This window comes from Camelina sativa, chromosome 14 (assembly GCF_000633955.1).
Source record: "Camelina sativa cultivar DH55 chromosome 14, Cs, whole genome shotgun sequence".
Lineage (NCBI taxonomy): Eukaryota > Viridiplantae > Streptophyta > Magnoliopsida > Brassicales > Brassicaceae > Camelina > Camelina sativa.
In genome coordinates, this window is record NC_025698.1 from 14843636 (window position 1) to 14862438 (window position 18803).

General features: G+C 34.8%; 3 protein-coding genes across 4 annotated transcripts; 2 read left to right on the top strand and 1 right to left on the bottom strand.

The window, feature by feature from the left end:
* Positions 3076-5576, top strand: LOC104741523 (protein transport protein Sec61 subunit alpha-like). Its single transcript, XM_010462406.2, has 7 exons — positions 3076-3188; positions 3466-3835; positions 3923-4150; positions 4240-4594; positions 4685-4809; positions 4896-5031; positions 5122-5576. The coding sequence occupies exons 2-7, from the start codon at positions 3492-3494 to the stop codon at positions 5359-5361; spliced, it is 1428 nt and encodes a 475-aa protein (XP_010460708.1). The 5' UTR covers positions 3076-3188; positions 3466-3491; the 3' UTR covers positions 5362-5576.
* On the top strand, positions 11748-14927 carry LOC104741525 (WD repeat-containing protein 74). Of its 2 annotated transcripts, none has more exons than XM_010462408.2 (12): positions 11748-11917; positions 12017-12132; positions 12733-12762; positions 12870-13006; positions 13112-13291; positions 13394-13457; positions 13552-13659; positions 13758-13911; positions 13994-14083; positions 14197-14252; positions 14327-14384; positions 14475-14927. In XM_010462408.2, the coding sequence occupies exons 1-12, from the start codon at positions 11836-11838 to the stop codon at positions 14801-14803; spliced, it is 1404 nt and encodes a 467-aa protein (XP_010460710.1). In that variant the 5' UTR covers positions 11748-11835; the 3' UTR covers positions 14804-14927. The 2 variants fall into 2 exon arrangements, with proteins under 2 accessions (XP_010460710.1, XP_010460712.1); XM_010462410.2 differs by having other exon boundaries at positions 11750-11917; positions 14478-14927.
* LOC104741524 (ER lumen protein-retaining receptor A) lies at positions 14913-17794 on the bottom strand. Its single transcript, XM_010462407.2, has 6 exons — positions 17405-17794; positions 16834-17099; positions 15917-16032; positions 15414-15487; positions 15265-15328; positions 14913-15170 (listed from the first exon to the last, which is right to left on the bottom strand). The coding sequence occupies exons 1-6, from the start codon at positions 17493-17495 to the stop codon at positions 15134-15136; spliced, it is 648 nt and encodes a 215-aa protein (XP_010460709.1). The 5' UTR covers positions 17496-17794; the 3' UTR covers positions 14913-15133.

The window sequence follows — 18803 nt, forward strand, 5'->3', positions numbered from 1 at the left end:
TTTTTTTTTTTTGGCTTCTGACAGCAAAAAAGAAGAAAAACGAATTATTTCAAAAAAAAAAAGAGAAGAAATATATAAATAAAAAATAGAGGCAAAGCGTGAAAGCGTGGGAAAGATGATAGAAGAAAAAAAGAGAAGGATGATCGTATATATTTTCCCTTTATTTTCTTTCTTTCTTTTGTGTATATTAAATTAATAAAATTATATGTTTTGTATTAATTAAAGATAGTATGTATGTGGTTGAATAGTAAGAGCTTAATTGAATAACATTCATGTGTAAAACAGTGTGAGTAAGCTTCTTTCACAAGGATTTTTTAAAAAATTATGGCCGGGTATAGTTTTGTGGGAGATTACTACTAGGGTTAATTATAAGCACTTATACGTAATTATGTCTTTGATTTGTTTTACTTTTTCTTTTTATATATTTTTATACTAAGGTGATCATTTTCTTTTCTTTTTTTGTTCTATATATATTTCTCATAGATAAGTGAAAAGTAAAATATTATAGTATATTTCAAAGATAAGGTACCTTTTTTTGAAGTGAGTGAACATACTCTTTACATTCTTATCATTTATTTATTTTTGGTTGGATAAAAAAAAAAAAAGTAGAAAGAATGATAGAGAATTGGTTTATTCATTGCTAAAGAGTTTATAGATGTAAAATACTACTAATAAAGTTCAAACAATAAGTTTGTAATAACTCGTGGTTATATGATATAGTCGTCATTCTCAAGACATTATCAATTGGGTAAGGTCTTCCTCTTTTCGCTTACCTAAAACTCAATATCTTTAGCGACATTGATAATGAGATTCTCCAACTTATGACGGTTTATGAGTTGTGGATAAAGAAAGATACTCAAAACTGTATCAAGTGACTTTTAAACCATCGGCCATTTTGATCCGACAAATTCTTTAAACGATTCACAGCAAGTCTGGATTGCTCCCATCCTCGACTAATGGGATATAGCTCATATCTATCTACTTAGTTCAGCTTCATTTAGTTATCTTTTTCTACCCTCTTTCTGGCTATAAATTGATGTATCTTCCTTAATTTGCTTCTCATGTGTGTATAAGTGTATTCATTCATACTCCGTTTTCTTTGTGTGTTTTACTTATTTTGCTTCACTTGTATGCTCCAAATGATGTATTTCTATAGAGAAACAAAGTAATATAAATACAAGTAGATTTAACAACAACAAAAAAAACAAATGATATCACTCTTCATTTATTATAAATATGTTTCTAAAGAAGGTCTTACTTACTGTCTTAGTTTGTTTGTAATATGTAAAGTGACCCATTTTCTTAATCAGATTTCAAAATTTCAATGTGGCTATTTTACTTTTACTTTACCCCACAATTATTGTTGAGTATTTTACTGCTATAGATATATACATGTGTATGTGTGTGTGTGTGTTATGATTACTTACCATACTGTATGATAATTAGTACATCTTGAGCTTTAAGAAACAATCGATGTCTCTTGACAAAATAGGATGATTGAAACGTATAGTTTTTTTGGAGACAAATTGGTGGATTGGATTCGATTCCGACGACTCACAAAAAATTCAGATAAAGCCGCTAGCACCGCACCGCACCGCAATCGAAGGTGATGACCCTTAATAGTTTGAAATTGCATAGCTATACATATAAACACTTTTTTTTTCATCTGAAAATTAAAGTTTAAAGCATTAGTACGACGCTGTTTTAGATAATAGTATGAGTTTAGCTAGCCAAATGGATCAAAATATATAAAGTAATCTAAATCAATCATGATATCTGTCTTCTAAGTTTAATAAAAATGGAAGTGTTGTGTGTGATCAGAATAATGCCCATTACAAGAAAAGTTTAAGGTTGCGCTTCGGAGAAGACCTCATCATTGTTAACTCTCTTTTTCAAAGTCACCTGCGGATTTAAAGTGTTCTTTTTCACTATTCTCTTCTTGTTTTGTTGTTGTCATTTATAACTTTTTTTTCACATAATCACACACCTTCCAGATAGATAAGATATATACAGAATCGAAAAAAGTGTTGGGCCTTAACTTTTTTTTAGTGAGACAAAGAGTGGGCTGAATCAGTTTGTCCCTTTTAATAGTCTTGGCTGAGTTAGCTGCAGCAAATATGTTTGAGTTTATGTCTCGCATTGTAAAAATTTTGAACTATGAAAGTGATTGAAACTTCTGTTTTTGCTATATCTAGTTATATACGTCTTCTCTTTGACATATTTATAAAGACAAAAAGGTTCATTGTGTTGTTGAATAAGCAAATGTAATGTAACAACAAAGGCTACTGGCCAAAATAATCAAAATTAGCACACGAGTTTTTCATGGTAACTAACTGTCGTAAGGAGTTTGGATTCGATGAAGAGAAAGTGACCATTCATTTCCACCAATTGGTTCACACTAAACCCCAAATGGTATAGTTTGGCATATTATTTTAGTGTTTTCCTACAAAACAAACATTTTATGCATTACTAAATGTTACTCCCTCTGTTTCATAATATAAGATGCTTTAGAGGTTTTTCTTTGTTTCATAATATAAGATGTTTTCAACTTTTTAAGTAACTTTTAGATTACTTTTATATTTTATTATTATTTATTTTATGCAGTCTTATTTATGGTTGGTTGAACTTTTTAAAAGTGATTATTTCTTAATCTGCGTGCTTTCACTCAAAATATTTTATATTTTGAAACGGATGGAGTATATTGTAGAATAAAAATCTCAAAGAAAAAACTTACAAAAGTTATGTGATAAAATGTTGATCATTTTTTGAGTCACACCTATGGTAGAAGAGCTTATTTATGTTGGTTGAACATCTTTTACAAGCTTAACATAAAATTAGTAAAATAAAAATTACACTATAAAATGCTAAATTATTGGGATAAAATACAAATTTGTTTACTCTAAATTAAAAATCATTTTTTTTTTTTTGAGAAACAAGTGTTGAAGCAATTTTAAGCAGATTAAACTCTCTTTAGTCAATCTGCTTATAATGATTTAAGTAATATTGTCATCACTTAAAATCAGAAATGAACGTACATGCCACGTGTATCATTCTTATTGGTTCGATGACATGTATAGTTTTGTGTAACTTGTTTACAAAAAGCTCCAACGTCAGCTGAAGAGCGAGCGAACACCCAAAAAACGAAAGCAAAAAAAAAAAAGACTTGAATCCGTTTCTTCTTCGCAGAGGTAAAAGCTTCTTCCCAGTTTTGATTTCGAATCCATTTCTCGTTTTCTATTAGATCTGTGGTTCCTTCGTTTACAAATCTCGCAATCCGGATCTGTGATTTCTTGGTAGATCTGAGTTTTTGAATGTTGAATTAACAAGAATACAATTAGCTAGTTTTGTTGTTGTTATTGTTTTTGATGTGAAATTTTGAGATTATACATGATGCGATGTTGCATGAATGAACATTGGAACATATCTCACATTTTGTTCTCAAAATTTTGGTTCTCAATTTTGCAGAAACATATATAAAACTTTTTGACCAAATGGGAGGAGGATTTAGAGTATTGCATTTGGTGAGGCCATTCTTGGCATTTCTACCAGAGGTGCAGAGTGCTGACAGGAAGATACCATTCAGAGAGAAAGTGATATACACTGTCATCTCTCTCTTCATCTTCCTTGTCTGCAGTCAGCTTCCTCTCTATGGTATTCACTCTACCACCGGTGCTGATCCTTTCTATTGGATGCGTGTCATTCTTGCTTCTAACCGTGGAACCGTTATGGAGCTTGGTATTACTCCTATTGTCACATCTGGATTAGTGATGCAGCTCTTAGCTGGGTCTAAGATTATTGAGGTTGACAACAATGTCCGTGAGGATCGTGCTCTCTTGTAAGTGTTTGTTGAAGGAGATAGAGCTTGAGTCAAGACACGTCACGTCTCTTGTATTCATTCATTGTGTTGTTGTGTGTTTTGTAGGAATGGTGCTCAGAAGCTTCTTGGGATTCTGATTGCTATTGGTGAAGCTGTTGCTTATGTTCTTTCTGGAATGTATGGTCCTGTTGGTCAGCTTGGTGTTGGAAATGCTATTTTGATCATCCTCCAGCTTTTCTTTGCCGGAATTATCGTTATCTGTCTTGACGAGCTTCTTCAGAAGGGGTATGGTCTTGGCTCCGGGATCTCCCTTTTCATAGCAACCAATATCTGGTATGTTTATAAATAGCTCATCTTCACATCAAAGTTTTCGTCTTTTAAGGCAAGATAGTATTAATGAGTTGATATTGTGGTGATAACAGTGAAAGCATTATCTGGAAAGCATTTAGCCCCACAACAATCAACACTGGTCGTGGAGCTGAGTTTGAAGGCGCTGTGATTGCCTTGTTCCATATGCTGATAACTAAGTCCAATAAGGTTGCTGCGCTCAGACAAGCTTTTTACCGGCAAAACCTTCCGAATGTTACCAACTTGCTTGCAACAGTCTTGATCTTCCTGATTGTTATCTACTTCCAAGGCTTCCGTGTTGTGTTGCCAGTGAGGTCCAAGAGTTCTCGTGGCCAACAGGGTTCTTACCCGATCAAGCTGTTCTACACCTCTAACATGCCAATCATTCTCCAATCTGCTCTTGTCTCAAACCTCTACTTCATCTCTCAGGTACTTGTGTATTCTTTTCCTTTCCTCATTAATTAAGGGACTATAGAGCTGGGAACTTAAATTTGACAATTTGCATCTCCATGTCGACAGCTTCTCTACAGGAAGTTCAGTGGAAATTTCTTTGTAAACCTATTGGGACAGTGGAAAGAATCAGAGTACAGTGGACAATCTATACCAGTTAGTGGTCTTGCATACTTGATCACAGCTCCAGCAAGGTAATTGACAAGTATTGTGTCCGTCCCCATCAATATAATGATACTTGATTTCCACTTTTCTGAATATTTGTTTTCCATGGTCACAGTTTTGCCGAGATGGCTGCTCATCCATTCCATGCTCTGTTCTATATCGTCTTCATGCTCACTGCTTGTGCCCTGTTCTCAAAGACATGGATTGAAGTCTCCGGATCTTCCGCTAGAGATGTAGCTAAGCAGCTCAAGGTAATCCCGAAACCGTCATCCATTGCTAAAGCAATTAAAACATTCAGACATTGATCCTCACATGCTTGAAATTCTCTATAAAATGATTAGGAACAACAAATGGTGATGCCGGGACACAGAGAGTCTAACTTGCAGAAGGAGCTGAACCGATACATCCCAACAGCAGCTGCATTTGGAGGAGTATGCATCGGTGCGCTCACTGTCTTGGCTGATTTCATGGGAGCGATTGGGTCAGGGACTGGAATCTTGCTGGCGGTGACAATCATATATCAGTATTTTGAAACCTTTGAGAAGGAAAAAGCCAGCGAGCTTGGCTTCTTTGGGTTCTGATTGTTTATATAGTCAGTATAAAAGGGTAAATTTTGCTGAGAGACTAGTGAGAAATTTGAAAGCCTAAAGAAGTAGCTTTCCTCTTCTAGCTGTGTCCACTCGAAGGTTCAATAGACAAAAATTAAGAGATCCTTTTGGTACACACTTAGCTGGAGGTATTCAACTTGATATTTTAAAGATTTTGTAGGATTTTAATATTTTAGAATTTTGAAAGATTTAGAAGATTTTTAGGAGATTTGATTGTGTTTTAGAGTTTTTCTATTTTCTAAAAAAGGAAATGAAATATGATTTTATGAGATTTTATTAGTAAACTTTGGGTGATTTTTAAACATTTTACAATATAAAGAAAGAAAATTATATGCCAAAAAAGAAAATTATGCTCAGAGAGTCTAATTAAAACCTGCAATTAAAATCTGGTCAAGATGATCCCATAATAACATATTTGATATTAGCACCAACTCTTGGAGATACCTTGCCCTTTCCTCTCCTTATCTGATTCTCCCTGACCAGAGGCCAGTGTATTTAGATGGCTCACTTTATTGGATCACCGACGACTGTCTTTCGATCTTCACACTGAAGCTTTCAAAGTCATCTCTGATTCTGAAGCTCTCTTAGAAACTTGCATACCTGACTCCTTCAGCGCCGTCTTGTGCATCCTAGATAACCGCTTGTGTATTTCAGAGAAAACATGGCATACCCAAAAGATATGGTCCTTCTCTTCTTCTCCAGGGACATGGAAGAACATGTGTTCCATTGATCTCACCGAAGCTACTCCTTGTTTCAGCACCCCTTTTGTCCCGACTTACCCTATAGCAATTCTTGAGAAGAATAAGTTACTGATTCATGGTCGTTACTACTTGGAACCAGCTGTGCTAGTTGATCTCCATACCAAATCCTACGATTTAGTCTTCAATCCTACCACCTCCGGATATTCTGTTCATTATTTCGAAAGTTTATTCTCTTTTTGATCAAATTAATGAACTCTTTTCTTCATTTACTTTGCTAGTACCTACCAATATGGAAACCATTTGTAATTTATTTTTATGGGACGCCAGTTTTATTTTTCTGGTTCTTGCTGTATTCGGCTTTCTTGGATTTTTCTTTTCCCGCTATTATTGTCATCTTTTGCTGCTATATTGCTCGAGTAATTTTTGGATTGTAGACTACTCGCTTTCCAGTTGCCAAACCGTATGTGGCATGCCAAAGGGAGTTAAAAAAAGACAAGATGATGAAGGAATGGGTTTGTCGAAGCGTTTTTGCGGTTTCTAGGATCAGCTGTTCATGAAAACAATGCAGCCGCACAAGAAACCGGAGCTATCACTCTTTTTAACTTAGCTGTCAACAATAACAGGTTAGATAGCTCATCCTCTTTTTTTTTTTCTTTGTTACCAATCAAAGTCTTTAGCAGTGTCACTGTATGGGCTGCCTGTGCTAACTAGTGCTCTTCGTGTGCAAACCTTCTCACAGTTTCCTCTGTTTTGTTTGTTTCATTGAACTGCACAAACAAAGAGTTGATGCTGACTTCAGAGGTCATTCCCCTGCTTGAGAAAATGATCCCAACCATTATAAATCTGACTCTTAATTTCGATCGTACTCAGGCCCTTGAACTTCTCATATATTAACGTTCTTTAATTCAGTGGTTAATACGAAAGATAGAAGAAGGGAGAGACATGGTTAATCAACTTAGCAGCGCTCCAATTGTTATCTTTAGCATTTGCATATATTGTATCATTTCAAGTTATCACTTATGATAACACATTACATATTGCCGCCAACTAGACAAAGTTGACGTACAAAATTACAATTTCAAGCCATATAATAACACATTGCAAAGCCAATGGTTTCACCATCCAACTTATGTGGAAGCTTTAACACCCGCCATGGAATTGGTCAGTTTACGTACTCAGTACCAAGTGGCAAATATTTTTTAAACCGCCACTTCTAAGTTCTAACCACATACAGTAGCAAAGGGGACAAACTACTCCTTGATGTTTTGGTCTCTCATAAATCCAAATTCGTTCAGCCATGAGTCCTGGAATTTTGAGGAGACGATCCAGCTCCCTTATTCTTTTCACGCAAGGTACATGTCTTCTCTTATTTAGTCTTACACTTCAAGACACCATATATGGGTGTTAAGTTCGTTATTAGTTTCTAATATTATTCGACATCACAAGCTTACAACTTTGCATGTTGAATTGAACAGGTTTAGGTTCATACACAACACAAACGCTCGGGAAGAAGTGAACATGTTGTGTCAAGGAACAGGAAATATTTTATCTAAGTTTTGTGTAATGTCAATAGGTAACATTCTTCCAGTGAATATGCTGACAGTTTAAACTCCAGGAAAAAAAATTATCATGTCAACTATGCTTCATAACCTTTTTGATCTGTCATTTTGTTTGGTTCATGTGTTAGCCAATCAATAATATACAAGTAGATGAGTAAAGATTGATTTCTGGAAGAATCCGAGAACAGAGTACAAAACTGAATATATTATAATTCTAGCTAAACATAATTTATATATTTATTTCTGACAAGAAAAAAATTATTTATATAGCCCTATAGAATCACACACCTGGATCAATCTATAATTAATAATAATTTTGATTAAAATAACATTTTGAAGAAAAAAAGGTTAGGGGTTTGTATATAGTATAGTGGTAAAAATATATAGGAACAAGTTAATTAATGTTAATTATCTAGTAGTATATAGTAAGTATAGTGGAATAAGTTCACGTAAAAAAACAAAGTTGGCGTAATTTGTTTATTCGGGCTGGCCTGCCCACAGTGAGAGTTGTAACTCGGGCCCAAATTGAGAGTTAGTGAACTTAATAGGGTTACTTGACAAATAATTCTGATATCTTTTATTTCATGATAGTGAACTTGGCTTAGTGAAGTTTCTTCTAGGGTTTTGAAGATTGCGAAAATGAACTTCCGCCGTATGATGGTTTCCGGTGTTCATCTCTGGAAGAGGGACTGTACAACGGTCGCTGGTCCGCAGTCGGCCTTGATCGAGACCTCTTATGCTCTTCCAACGGCGGAGGAGATAGCGAAGGCGAGGGTGGAGACATTGACGAGGGCTGAGAAAAAGATTATGTTGTTGAAATTGTTTGATATGGACGCGAGAAGAGTAAAAGAGACAATAGATAAGTTCAAGAGTGATTATAATTCATACTATAATGCATCATCGAATGTTTTTTTGTTGGTTATCTTGTAGATCTTTGAGTGGATGGATAGTAAGAAAATGTCATTTACTGCTGCCCAGCTTGCGGTTTATGCGGCTGTTATTGCCAAGACTAAGGACTATCAAGCCGCCTACCAACACTTGAGGAAAGTAGACCCAAACTGGAACCACATGGACAAAAGTTCCAAGAATTGGCCTGCTTCCCAGAAGCTCCTTCGAATGAAAAAAGAAGAGAATGAACTTTCTCGTGTTACCTATCTCAATTTCGTCATGTAATGAAGGACGCTACTCGCGCAAGTGTTATGGATGATCGTGGCCTTGTACTAGTAGTAAGTTTGGTTTGGTGTCATGGTTATTATTAATTAATGAATAAAGCACGGTTCTGGTATCAATTTTACTCTTTTGCCTTGTTAATTCTGACTCTTGTATCATTCTTGAACCTGATAATATTATGTTGTATCTATCTCTCTTCGTGAGTTTTATATGTTGCTTAATATTACTAGTAATATTTTCAAGTTACTGTAAAGCATAAAAAAGTAATTAACCAAGAAGAGGAAACCACTTGACTTCTACATAACACTAATAACACTCCCATGATTGGTCTTATTTTACTCCATTTTGCATTTCGTGCCTATTGCCTTACCATTGCTGCTGCGTCTTTGTTCATTCCCCATCAATTATCCATATTGTAACCCCACACAAAATTGCACAAAAACTTTATATCTTTTAATCCAAATATACAGCACCAAATAATTAAACCTATAACTTGTTTTCTAAAGTATCTTACATCACTTGTGTCAAAAACAAGATATGATGCGTAACAGAGAATGTTTGAGCTTTAGATAGAACAATTAATTAATTATAAATCACCATAGATATGTGTTTATTTCTCAAGCAAATGTGTATAGTTTTTGTGAGCTTTCTTAAGATATGAATCACTCTGTTTCTATATAGATGTTAAATGATGACAATTTTTGTTTTTGTTTTTTATAGCTTCGGTTAATGAATGTTTCTTCTTATTGTCCTTGTAGATCTTTTGTGTTTTTTAAGCTCCAAATAGTTTGCTGATTCATCTAATACAATGAGTTAGATAAGGGATTTCATTTGCTCATTTGCTGATCCATCTTGGATTGCATTATAGAATTCATCGTCCAAGTGCTCTTTTAAAATTTTATGAATCATCTAATAAGGTAACAATTTTCTCAAAAAATATTTTCAGATCGGTTAACGAATAATGCTACTCTACGGAAAGCATCGTCAAAATCCATTCTGCTGTATTTTTCTTAGTGTATGACACATACCTTTGAGTATGTAATAACTGTGTTACAATACTTCAGTATGTCTTTGTAATAACTCTTTCATTTAAATGAAATTTGTTTTTGTCACAAAAAAAAAAAACTAGGTTTAGGTGAAAGATTTTGATTTATCTTGAAAATTTTACTAGTTGTATTAATCGTACAAACATTCATTTGGATATATTTAGAGATATCAGCACCACCTTGCCATGATCGCTGTCAATGCATCTGGAGGCAAGCAGAAAATGCAAGATGTTAAGTGGTCTTCAGAGATGGACGATTTCAAAAACAAAGAAACTCCCGCATTCAATTATTTGAAAAAGTTCAGAGTAATTTGTAAATCGGCAGAAGAGCTGAAGAAAAAGAGGGGAGAGAAGAAAGGAGAGCCAATGGAGGAAATCTTCACAGAAACCATTGATCCAAGTGTTCATGATTGGGAGAAGAACTGAAGAAGAGAAAAAGAAGAAGAAGAAGAACTGAATAAGAAAAAGAATAAGAAGATGAAGAACACTTTACGAGGCATATAACACAAGATCCTAACTAGAACAACGATCAAATAACATATGTTTGTTGGTATATACGTCACTTCATAAATTTAATATCGATGATGATACTTGTACTGAATTAACTTTAATTTTTGTATTTTTAAGTTGGTAACATTTCAGGATGTTACGGTGACGAAAATAACGATCCTCCTGGTTCATTCTTTTTAATTGACGGATTTGGTAATACAATCATTTATATCCATGTTTTTATCAAAACTCTCATACCTGATGAATCATTTAGAGACAATTAAGTAAAATAATTTTTCTAATGAGTGATTTTGAACTTGAATAAACTTTGTAACACATTTTTAGGTGGTTGTGACTTTCAAAGATGATAACGTTCTTATTGCATAGATTCTAACATTGCTATTTTCAAAATCAAGAAAAAGAATTAAATAGTTTTACATGTTAAGTGTATAGGAGATTTGAGTGGTGTCAATTTGCAATCCTCTAAGTTGTTATGGTGTAGTCAATTAATTCAATCAACTATTTATTTATTAATGTTTTTATTACGTGAATTACTTAATTACATATGAAATTATTTCCAAATTAATCATAACTAAAGTTGGTTAAATATTGATTATATAATTTTTTTTCACTTTCCAATATTATGCTAATCCATTTTAAATGGATTAGTCAAAATCAGACAAACCATTTTTTCTCTTGATGCAACAACCAATTAAAGTTTTTCACGCCGATACATTACACATTGTCATTTTGGTAGAATTCTCACAAATAAACTTGTTGTTATCAACACTTATTTGCACGAAAAATCTTCTAAAGATGGGAAAACATAATTTTCATGATTACATATAAGTGATTTTTGTAAAACTTTTGTAATATAGGTTTTTTCTTAAATAGGTAATTGTGACTTTTAAAAATGGTAAGAGCGTGATTTGGGAAGACAAAGTCTCCTTTAAATTAAATCAACTTTCAATATAATATACTACATGATATATTTTTATAAAATATTTTATATCAGTTTTTGATTTCTAAATAAATTTTGTATTTTTTACCAAACAAATATTTGTCAAACATTATTAATCTAATTTCGCCATTAAACTTATATTAGAGTATTTGATTTGTTTAATTATTTGATTGGCACTGCTTGATCTACTTTCACCATTATTTTAGTTGAAAACATTACCTATTAATATGATTCATTATGTTTGGTATAAGTATAACTATCAATCATTTTCCTTGAAAACAATCACCAATTACTCACTTACATTAAATTAACAAACAAAAAAAATTGGAATTTAACAAGACACAATTTGTGTAACACAAACGAACATGCCCGGTTCAGGTACACAATAATAATGATTTAATTTGGCGGTCGGTTTAGAAGACACTTCCTAAAACGGGGCGTAGGGTTTTAAAAAGGGTTTCTCTTGTCTTCTCCGTCGTCGTGTCTCTGCAACTCGGAGTAAATAATTACGGCGGCGATCAAATGCCTCGGATTATCCCTCCCGAGAATCTAGGTTGCCCACCGATCCGTGCTTTAACCTTTGACTCTCTGGGCTTAATCAAAGGTGCCCACTTCTCTCTTTCTCTCTGTTTACTTGTGGGGATTAGATTATATAGAAGTTTTCTTTTTCCTAATAGATTTTTTTTTTCAATTTGATGTGCAGTGACTGAAGCTCGTGGTAAAGAGAGAGGGACTCCGACCGTAGTGAACACATGGGGCGAGATGAATGCTTCTAGAACCGTTCTTGCTGCTTCCATTGATGACCGGTTAAGGAATCCGGTAAAGTTTCATTCTTTTTATGTTGATGTTAAGTTAGGATTGGAGGTAGGTGTAGCTTAGTAACAGATTGATTTCTCTACTGCTGAAATGAGCTGCTTTTTTTTTAATATTAGCTTATAGGATTCGAGCTTGTGATTCTTAGTCTTGGAGACAATTATGGTAGTGCTAAGCCGAATTTGAGGTTTCCATTGTATTCCTTGTTCTATTCAGGCAATTAGTAGTTCGAGTTCTTTGTTTTGCTTGTCATTTTGAAACATTGAGTTTTGGCTTTGTTTAGTAGCGATTGAGAACTTATTCGTGTAGCATGTTCTCATTTTGTTTGCAACAATGTCATAATCTCTTACTGTATAGCACATGAATATTATTTTTTCCTGAGTTATAGTTGATCATTACTTCTGTAAAAGCATGTATCAGTTGGTGAATGTATTAGCAAATTTTGAGTTTTCATGCCTTACTTTGTAAAAGACAAAACTGTGAAATCTGATTTTATTGAAGAGAGCTTCATAAGTTGTGTTTTCCTCTTCATTTATTTTTTCTTGGGTCTTAAAGACAAACTCATCTGTCTGTTTTCTTCTTTCCTTTTTTTCCTTCCAAATGCAGCTTTTGGCTGTTGCAAGAAAAGATGGCAATGTAAGTTTTTCGTACTTTAAGCTATGTGTATTTGTGTAATATATTTCTATCCATAACCTAGCTAACATTTATCCTATCGTTTTGTTCTTTTCTGTCCTTTTCCATAGGTTGAGATTCTTAATCCTTGTAATGGTGATCTTCATTTTGCATACTCTGTATATGGTGATGATGGTTGTTCCCCTGAGGATAACGAAATTTCTGCCCTGCACTTATTCAGAAAAAAGATAGATGATCAAGCAGAAAGGTATATATACCTGAACACTGAAACAGTTTCTTCGAAATTTCCAGTGAATTATGTTTTGTATGTTGTGTTGCCATTGACGTTCTCAACAAAACTTAATGTTATTAGATCTTGCACATTGCTTACATGCACAAAAAAGGGAGATGTGAGCCTCAGATCAGTTAAATTTCCAGATGCACATAGTGATTCCACGGATGATTCTTCTCCTAAAACTTGGAAAGCATGTGGTTCTGGTGAAATATTGGTTGGTAAAGTGGATGGGAGCGAAAACTTCAGCGTATTTGGAGGGTTAGTAGTTAAAAAATGAATCGATTTGCTTATATCTGTGGATCATCTCGTTTTATATCTCAGTTTTGGTTGTTACTATATTGAAATGAATGTCTGATACAGGAGACGGGTTGAGGCCACTATATGGGATCTTGAACAATGTACTAAGATCTGGAGCGCCAAATCCGTGAGTTGCTTCCTCGTCTTCATGTCATTCACAACCTCTCAGTTTCTTTGATGAACTAACTAAGCCTTTACCGTCTCATCTCTGTTTGGTGCAGCCTCCTAAGGACAATCTCGGAATCTTCACACCCACCTGGTTCACTAGTGCTACGTTCTTGAGCAAGGATGATCACCGTAAATTTGTCACGGGCACCAAGTCTCACCAGGTTAAAACCTCTAGTTTCTTTTCTTACTGTATCTTGTCCTGATCACTCACATTTTAGTCTTGTCCTGATCACTAACATTTTACTTGTGCTGGAGACAGGTTCGTCTTTATGACATTTCTACTCAGCGTAGACCGGTCCTGTCCTTTGATTTCCGTGAGACCGCAATTACATCAATCGCGGAAGACCCAGACGGTCATACTATCTATGTCGGGAATGCTTCTGCTGACCTTGCTTCCTTTGATATACGAACAGGTTCATTGATTGTCTCTACTTATGTATTATAAACTAACATTGTATACTGAATCAAACAAATAATCAATCGTCTCTGTTGCAGGAAAGCTGTTGGGAAGCTTTTTAGGAAAATGCTCTGGAAGCATAAGATCTGTGGTTAGACATCCACAGCATCAAGTGATAGCTTCTTGTGGTATGATTCATTGTCACAACTTCACCTCCATATGCCGTTACAACAGTCTCATGTGTGTTGTTTTATTAGATTGTTCAACAGTCTCATGTCTGTGTTTTTATTGATTTGCTCAGGGTTGGACCGATATTTACGTGTTTATGACGTGAAGACACGCCAACTCATTTCTGCGGTATGCTCATCGACATACAACTAGTATTTTTTGGTCAAGTAGGGTGTTGCTTATCTATCATTGTTTTATTGTAGGTTTTCTTGAAGCAGCATCTTACAGGTCTTGTGTTCGACTCGGGCTTTACTGGAGAAGGTTTGTTTTCTATTGCCGTTGACAAATCAGAACTATTTCTGTTTTCCTCCGTTAGTATGTTTGTAAGATGATTGGTTAATATGGCTGAAGCAGAGACAGCTGTAGCAAACACGGTTGCTGAGGCTGAAACAGAGGAGATCATGGAACAGGAAGACGATGAAACAGAGAAGGTTCCTGTGAAACGGAAGAAGTCAAAGAAAGAGAAACGCAGTAGAGAAATAGACTTTGAGGATAAAGACGATGAGGAGAATGAAGATGGGACTGAGAAGGCTCCTGTCAAAACAAAGAAGTCAAGGAAAGAGAAACGCAGTAGAGAAAATGTCCCTGAGGCTGAAGAGAAAGACGAGCTAAGAAGCAAGAAGTCACGAGAGCACAAGAAGATAACCAAGAAAGTGAAACACAATCAGGAGGAATACTAGGTTTTGAAGACATTGTTAACTTTGCTCTGATCTGAGTAACAGTTTTGAACAAAACATTCATGCAAGAAAGTAAAAGAGTTCGTGTGTTTTTCCTTATTTCTATAAAGACTAGTTTTGAACGAAACCTCTTCTTAAGGTCTAAAATCGTTGGGAGAGCTACAATGTTCATTAAAAGACTAAAAAACACATTTTAAACAACAATCCTGCATCATTCAACTCATTGTTAGAAAGAGGGCGAAACCAAATATTAACCATGTCTCTCTTTTCTAATGTCAACATTGCTGCAACTTCCTGGATTTTCATACTGTCGCAAAATTTGTCGGGATCTGTTCAAGCCGGAAGCTTAAGTTTGGTGTTGGTTTTCCAGCTAAAACGAAATAGAAAGGGATCCAAAGTGTCAGTAACATGATCAGTATCAGTTATGTAAAAGGTTTAAGTTCAGACTGGTGGGGCTACATTACCTTATGTAGTAGTAGTAGAAGAAATCAGCGTAGAGAGCTGTTTGGACAAGCCCGGACACACAAGCTGGAAAATGCAAATATATGTAAAATTAGCAAAGAGGAAAAACAAGTGGTAAAAATGTAATTAGTCTTCTTTGTTGAAAGATTACAAATCCATCTAGTGAAATGATCTTCTGTGAAATAGCGATAGATCCAGTTGATGATATAGAGTCCACGATACGCCCTGCAAGTTAAATCATTACCCATGTGAGTGCATGCTAAATATTCCTCAAGTCTGCACATTGAGATTTTGCGTACAGGACACAAAGTATGCATCAGAACCAAATGCATAGCAAGGGCAAACCAGTCTAACTTCCTTTTGACAAAGAGTGCAATTAGTTCAGCTCAACTTCTAGACAGACAAAAATTAGAAGGAATAACAATGTATAGACTTCTGAGATATATGCAAGTGTTTCTCATTGATCAAATTAACAAGTGTATGAACTATGAAAGATAATAGTATATCAATAGGCTGAAACCAATTCTAAACACACCTAAAGAGAATGCATGTTGCCAGTACTCATGCTAAATCTACATTGAGTTCCAAAACATGAATCTGTAAAAGGCAGTGGGGTAGAGTAAGCAAATGCATATGTCTAAAAAAATTACGTACCCGAGAAAGAGGACATATTGCCCAGTCAAATTGTCGACATTTCCACTTCTCTGTAGCAGAACCAACTGGGGAAGGATAGCAACTGCCTCCAAGTAGATAGAAAAGGCCCAGAATACCTGAAATTATTTTGAATTCACAGAATTAACAAATGCACTTATATTCTGAGTGAAGTCAGCTGCACAGGTGAAACTTTTACCAGGAGCATATATTTGACAAATACATATGAAGGTAGTAAAGGTAAGCGATCTTGGTGAAGTGCATATACGAGTTATTAAAGTTTTCTACGAAACGTTAATCAAAGTACATTTTGGCCAGAATAGTAACAGCAAGACACAGATGCCACTAATCCATGGGCACCTTATGGAACATACATAGGTAACCAGGACACAGCAGGTTCCATTAAATGGAAGCAAACAAACCTTTAACGATGCGACAGTTTGACATTCAAAGAGTTTCTCAAAAACAAACAGGGAGATACTGAGAGGTTGTATATGTAGTACAACGTTTAAACAAGCTTTAGCACCAACTGAAAAAAAGTTTTCACATATATAACTATAAAAGCCAGACTCAAATCGGTTGTGAAAAGAGTAGAATTCAATGTATTTACATAGATGATAATATATTCTACCAGTAGCCAAGATAAATACCAAATCCAAATGATACAAGATGAAAAGAACTGACATTATCCATCATAATCACCAAGCACATATAGTGTTTAAGAATATACTTAAGCATCAGGATTATGAAGTTCAGCCATATCTAAGCGTTCTGTATAACGAATTAACCAAAAAGAAGATTGCACAACATATGGGAGTAAGCTACACAACCACATTGATATGTTCCGATAAGTATTCGATTTCCTAGTCCCTACAAACTAAAAAAATACAAATCAATGTGAAATTCATATGGAAAAATACCTCTTGAATTGTGAACTTTTCATTCAGGACAAGTGCCAGAACAAAACATGCTAACACAACAAACTGATGACGAAATGTGTCAAGGTCCTTATCGTATGACCTCCTCACAAGTGGATGCCTACGCATACACCAAACGATAGCCAAAGAGCTGGCAATGAAGACAATCTTCATAACGCTGTTGTAGAGAGAAACGTAATCCGTAAACAGATCCAAGTAGCGAGTCAAGAACACAAGCGCATATAGCTCTTGAGTCTTGAGAGAGATTCCTATTAGCCAACAAAATTCCAAAATTCAAAACAACAAAAAAAATGATAAGAAGCAGCACAATGTATGATAAAATCTCTTAGGCAAACAGATCTCTCTTTCGTTTTAGAAACTCATAAGATTGAGATTTCACCACTATCTTGACTTGAAATTGCAAACTAACCAAACACGGATTCGCCTCAAAAACCGATCACAAAACCTCAATAAAAAAATTGCATTTGGAAGCTATGGTTCGAAGCAAAACGCGATTGTAATCGTTCTCTTCGAAACATAAAACAACATTTCCAACGGAAAAGAGAGAACTCACCAGCGCAAGACTTGGTAGCGTAAATTTTGAGAAGAAGGATTAAGATACTGGTCAAGTGAGTCATATCGCCAGCAAATCGAAAGATATTCATGGTTGACCACAACACGGGAGTGAGAGAGAGAGAGAGAGATACAACTCAAAACGATTCCAAAATTTTCCCAGAAAAATCAAAAATCCAAAAGAAGAGAAAACGAAATCAAACGATTCTTCTCTCTTCGAATCGAGAGAGAAAGAGAAGAAGAAGAAGGAAGAGAGCGAGAGAAGGAAGAAAGGGGTGCCGTAGCTGCACGTTTCAGGTTTTTGCAGAAACTCGTTCAGAGGAGACGATGACGTGGCAATCTGGAACGGTCTCTAACGTGTGAGTGTGTGCTTTACTTATTTCTTAATACTGCAATTTAGTCCTTCATTGTTCCATTAATTACTGATTTTTAACCTAAATTAGAGACCAAGAAGATGCTTTTTTTTTTTTTATAATTTTCGAAAGGTGGAGTTATCTGGTACGTCGCACCTTTGGTTAAAGTAGAACGCGTCAGCTTTCGGTGAGTCTATATATTGCGCGAAATTAAGACACGTGTTAAGTAAACAGTGATGTGGCAGCTTGGCGGTACGCGAATTGGTGCGGCGTTTACTAATTTTTAATTCCACGTGTCCTATGTTTGAAACAAAAAAAAGGACAGTTAGAAATGACTCGGATAGATAATTGGACCCGTAACATAGCTTGTNTTTTTTTTTTTTTTTTTTTTTTTTTTTTTAACATCTAAAACATTTTATTAATACGAATCAGAGTACAGAAGATTAACAATGAGAATAATAATACAACCAATAGTGTATGTAACTAAAAAACGACAAAGAAAAAACTTAATCTGTGGATATAAACGATAATTGGACCGGTAACATAGCTTGTTTATTAATGGATATGGGCCTTTTGAGATTAGTTATCACTAACCCAATGTTATAACCAAATTTGATTATTATGAACCACATCTATGGTACCAAAAATTTATAGTCTTTGTAGCTTGGTAGACCTGTGTCTATAAATATGTGTTCTTGAGACTATAAAGATGTGTTCTTTACAAATATGTGTTCTATTGTTTGGTTTTGTGCTTAGTGCCCTGATTCAAATCTTTTCTTTTTCTTCTAATTCTGTGAAGATAGTTAGAAATGACTCGGTTAGATAATCTATAGTTACTCATAATTTATAAATAAATATATATAGCGATATTCAATGCGTCGCTTCAACGTTCAAAATTTCGTTTGTCTTGTGAACGACTAGACAAACATGAAAATGATGTATAAACGTCATTTAAACCAAAAAAAATTATGTATGAACGTTCATCATGACTCATGGAAACATAATATTTGTTTTGTTTTTTTTTTTCCTTAGTCAAAGAAATCTAAA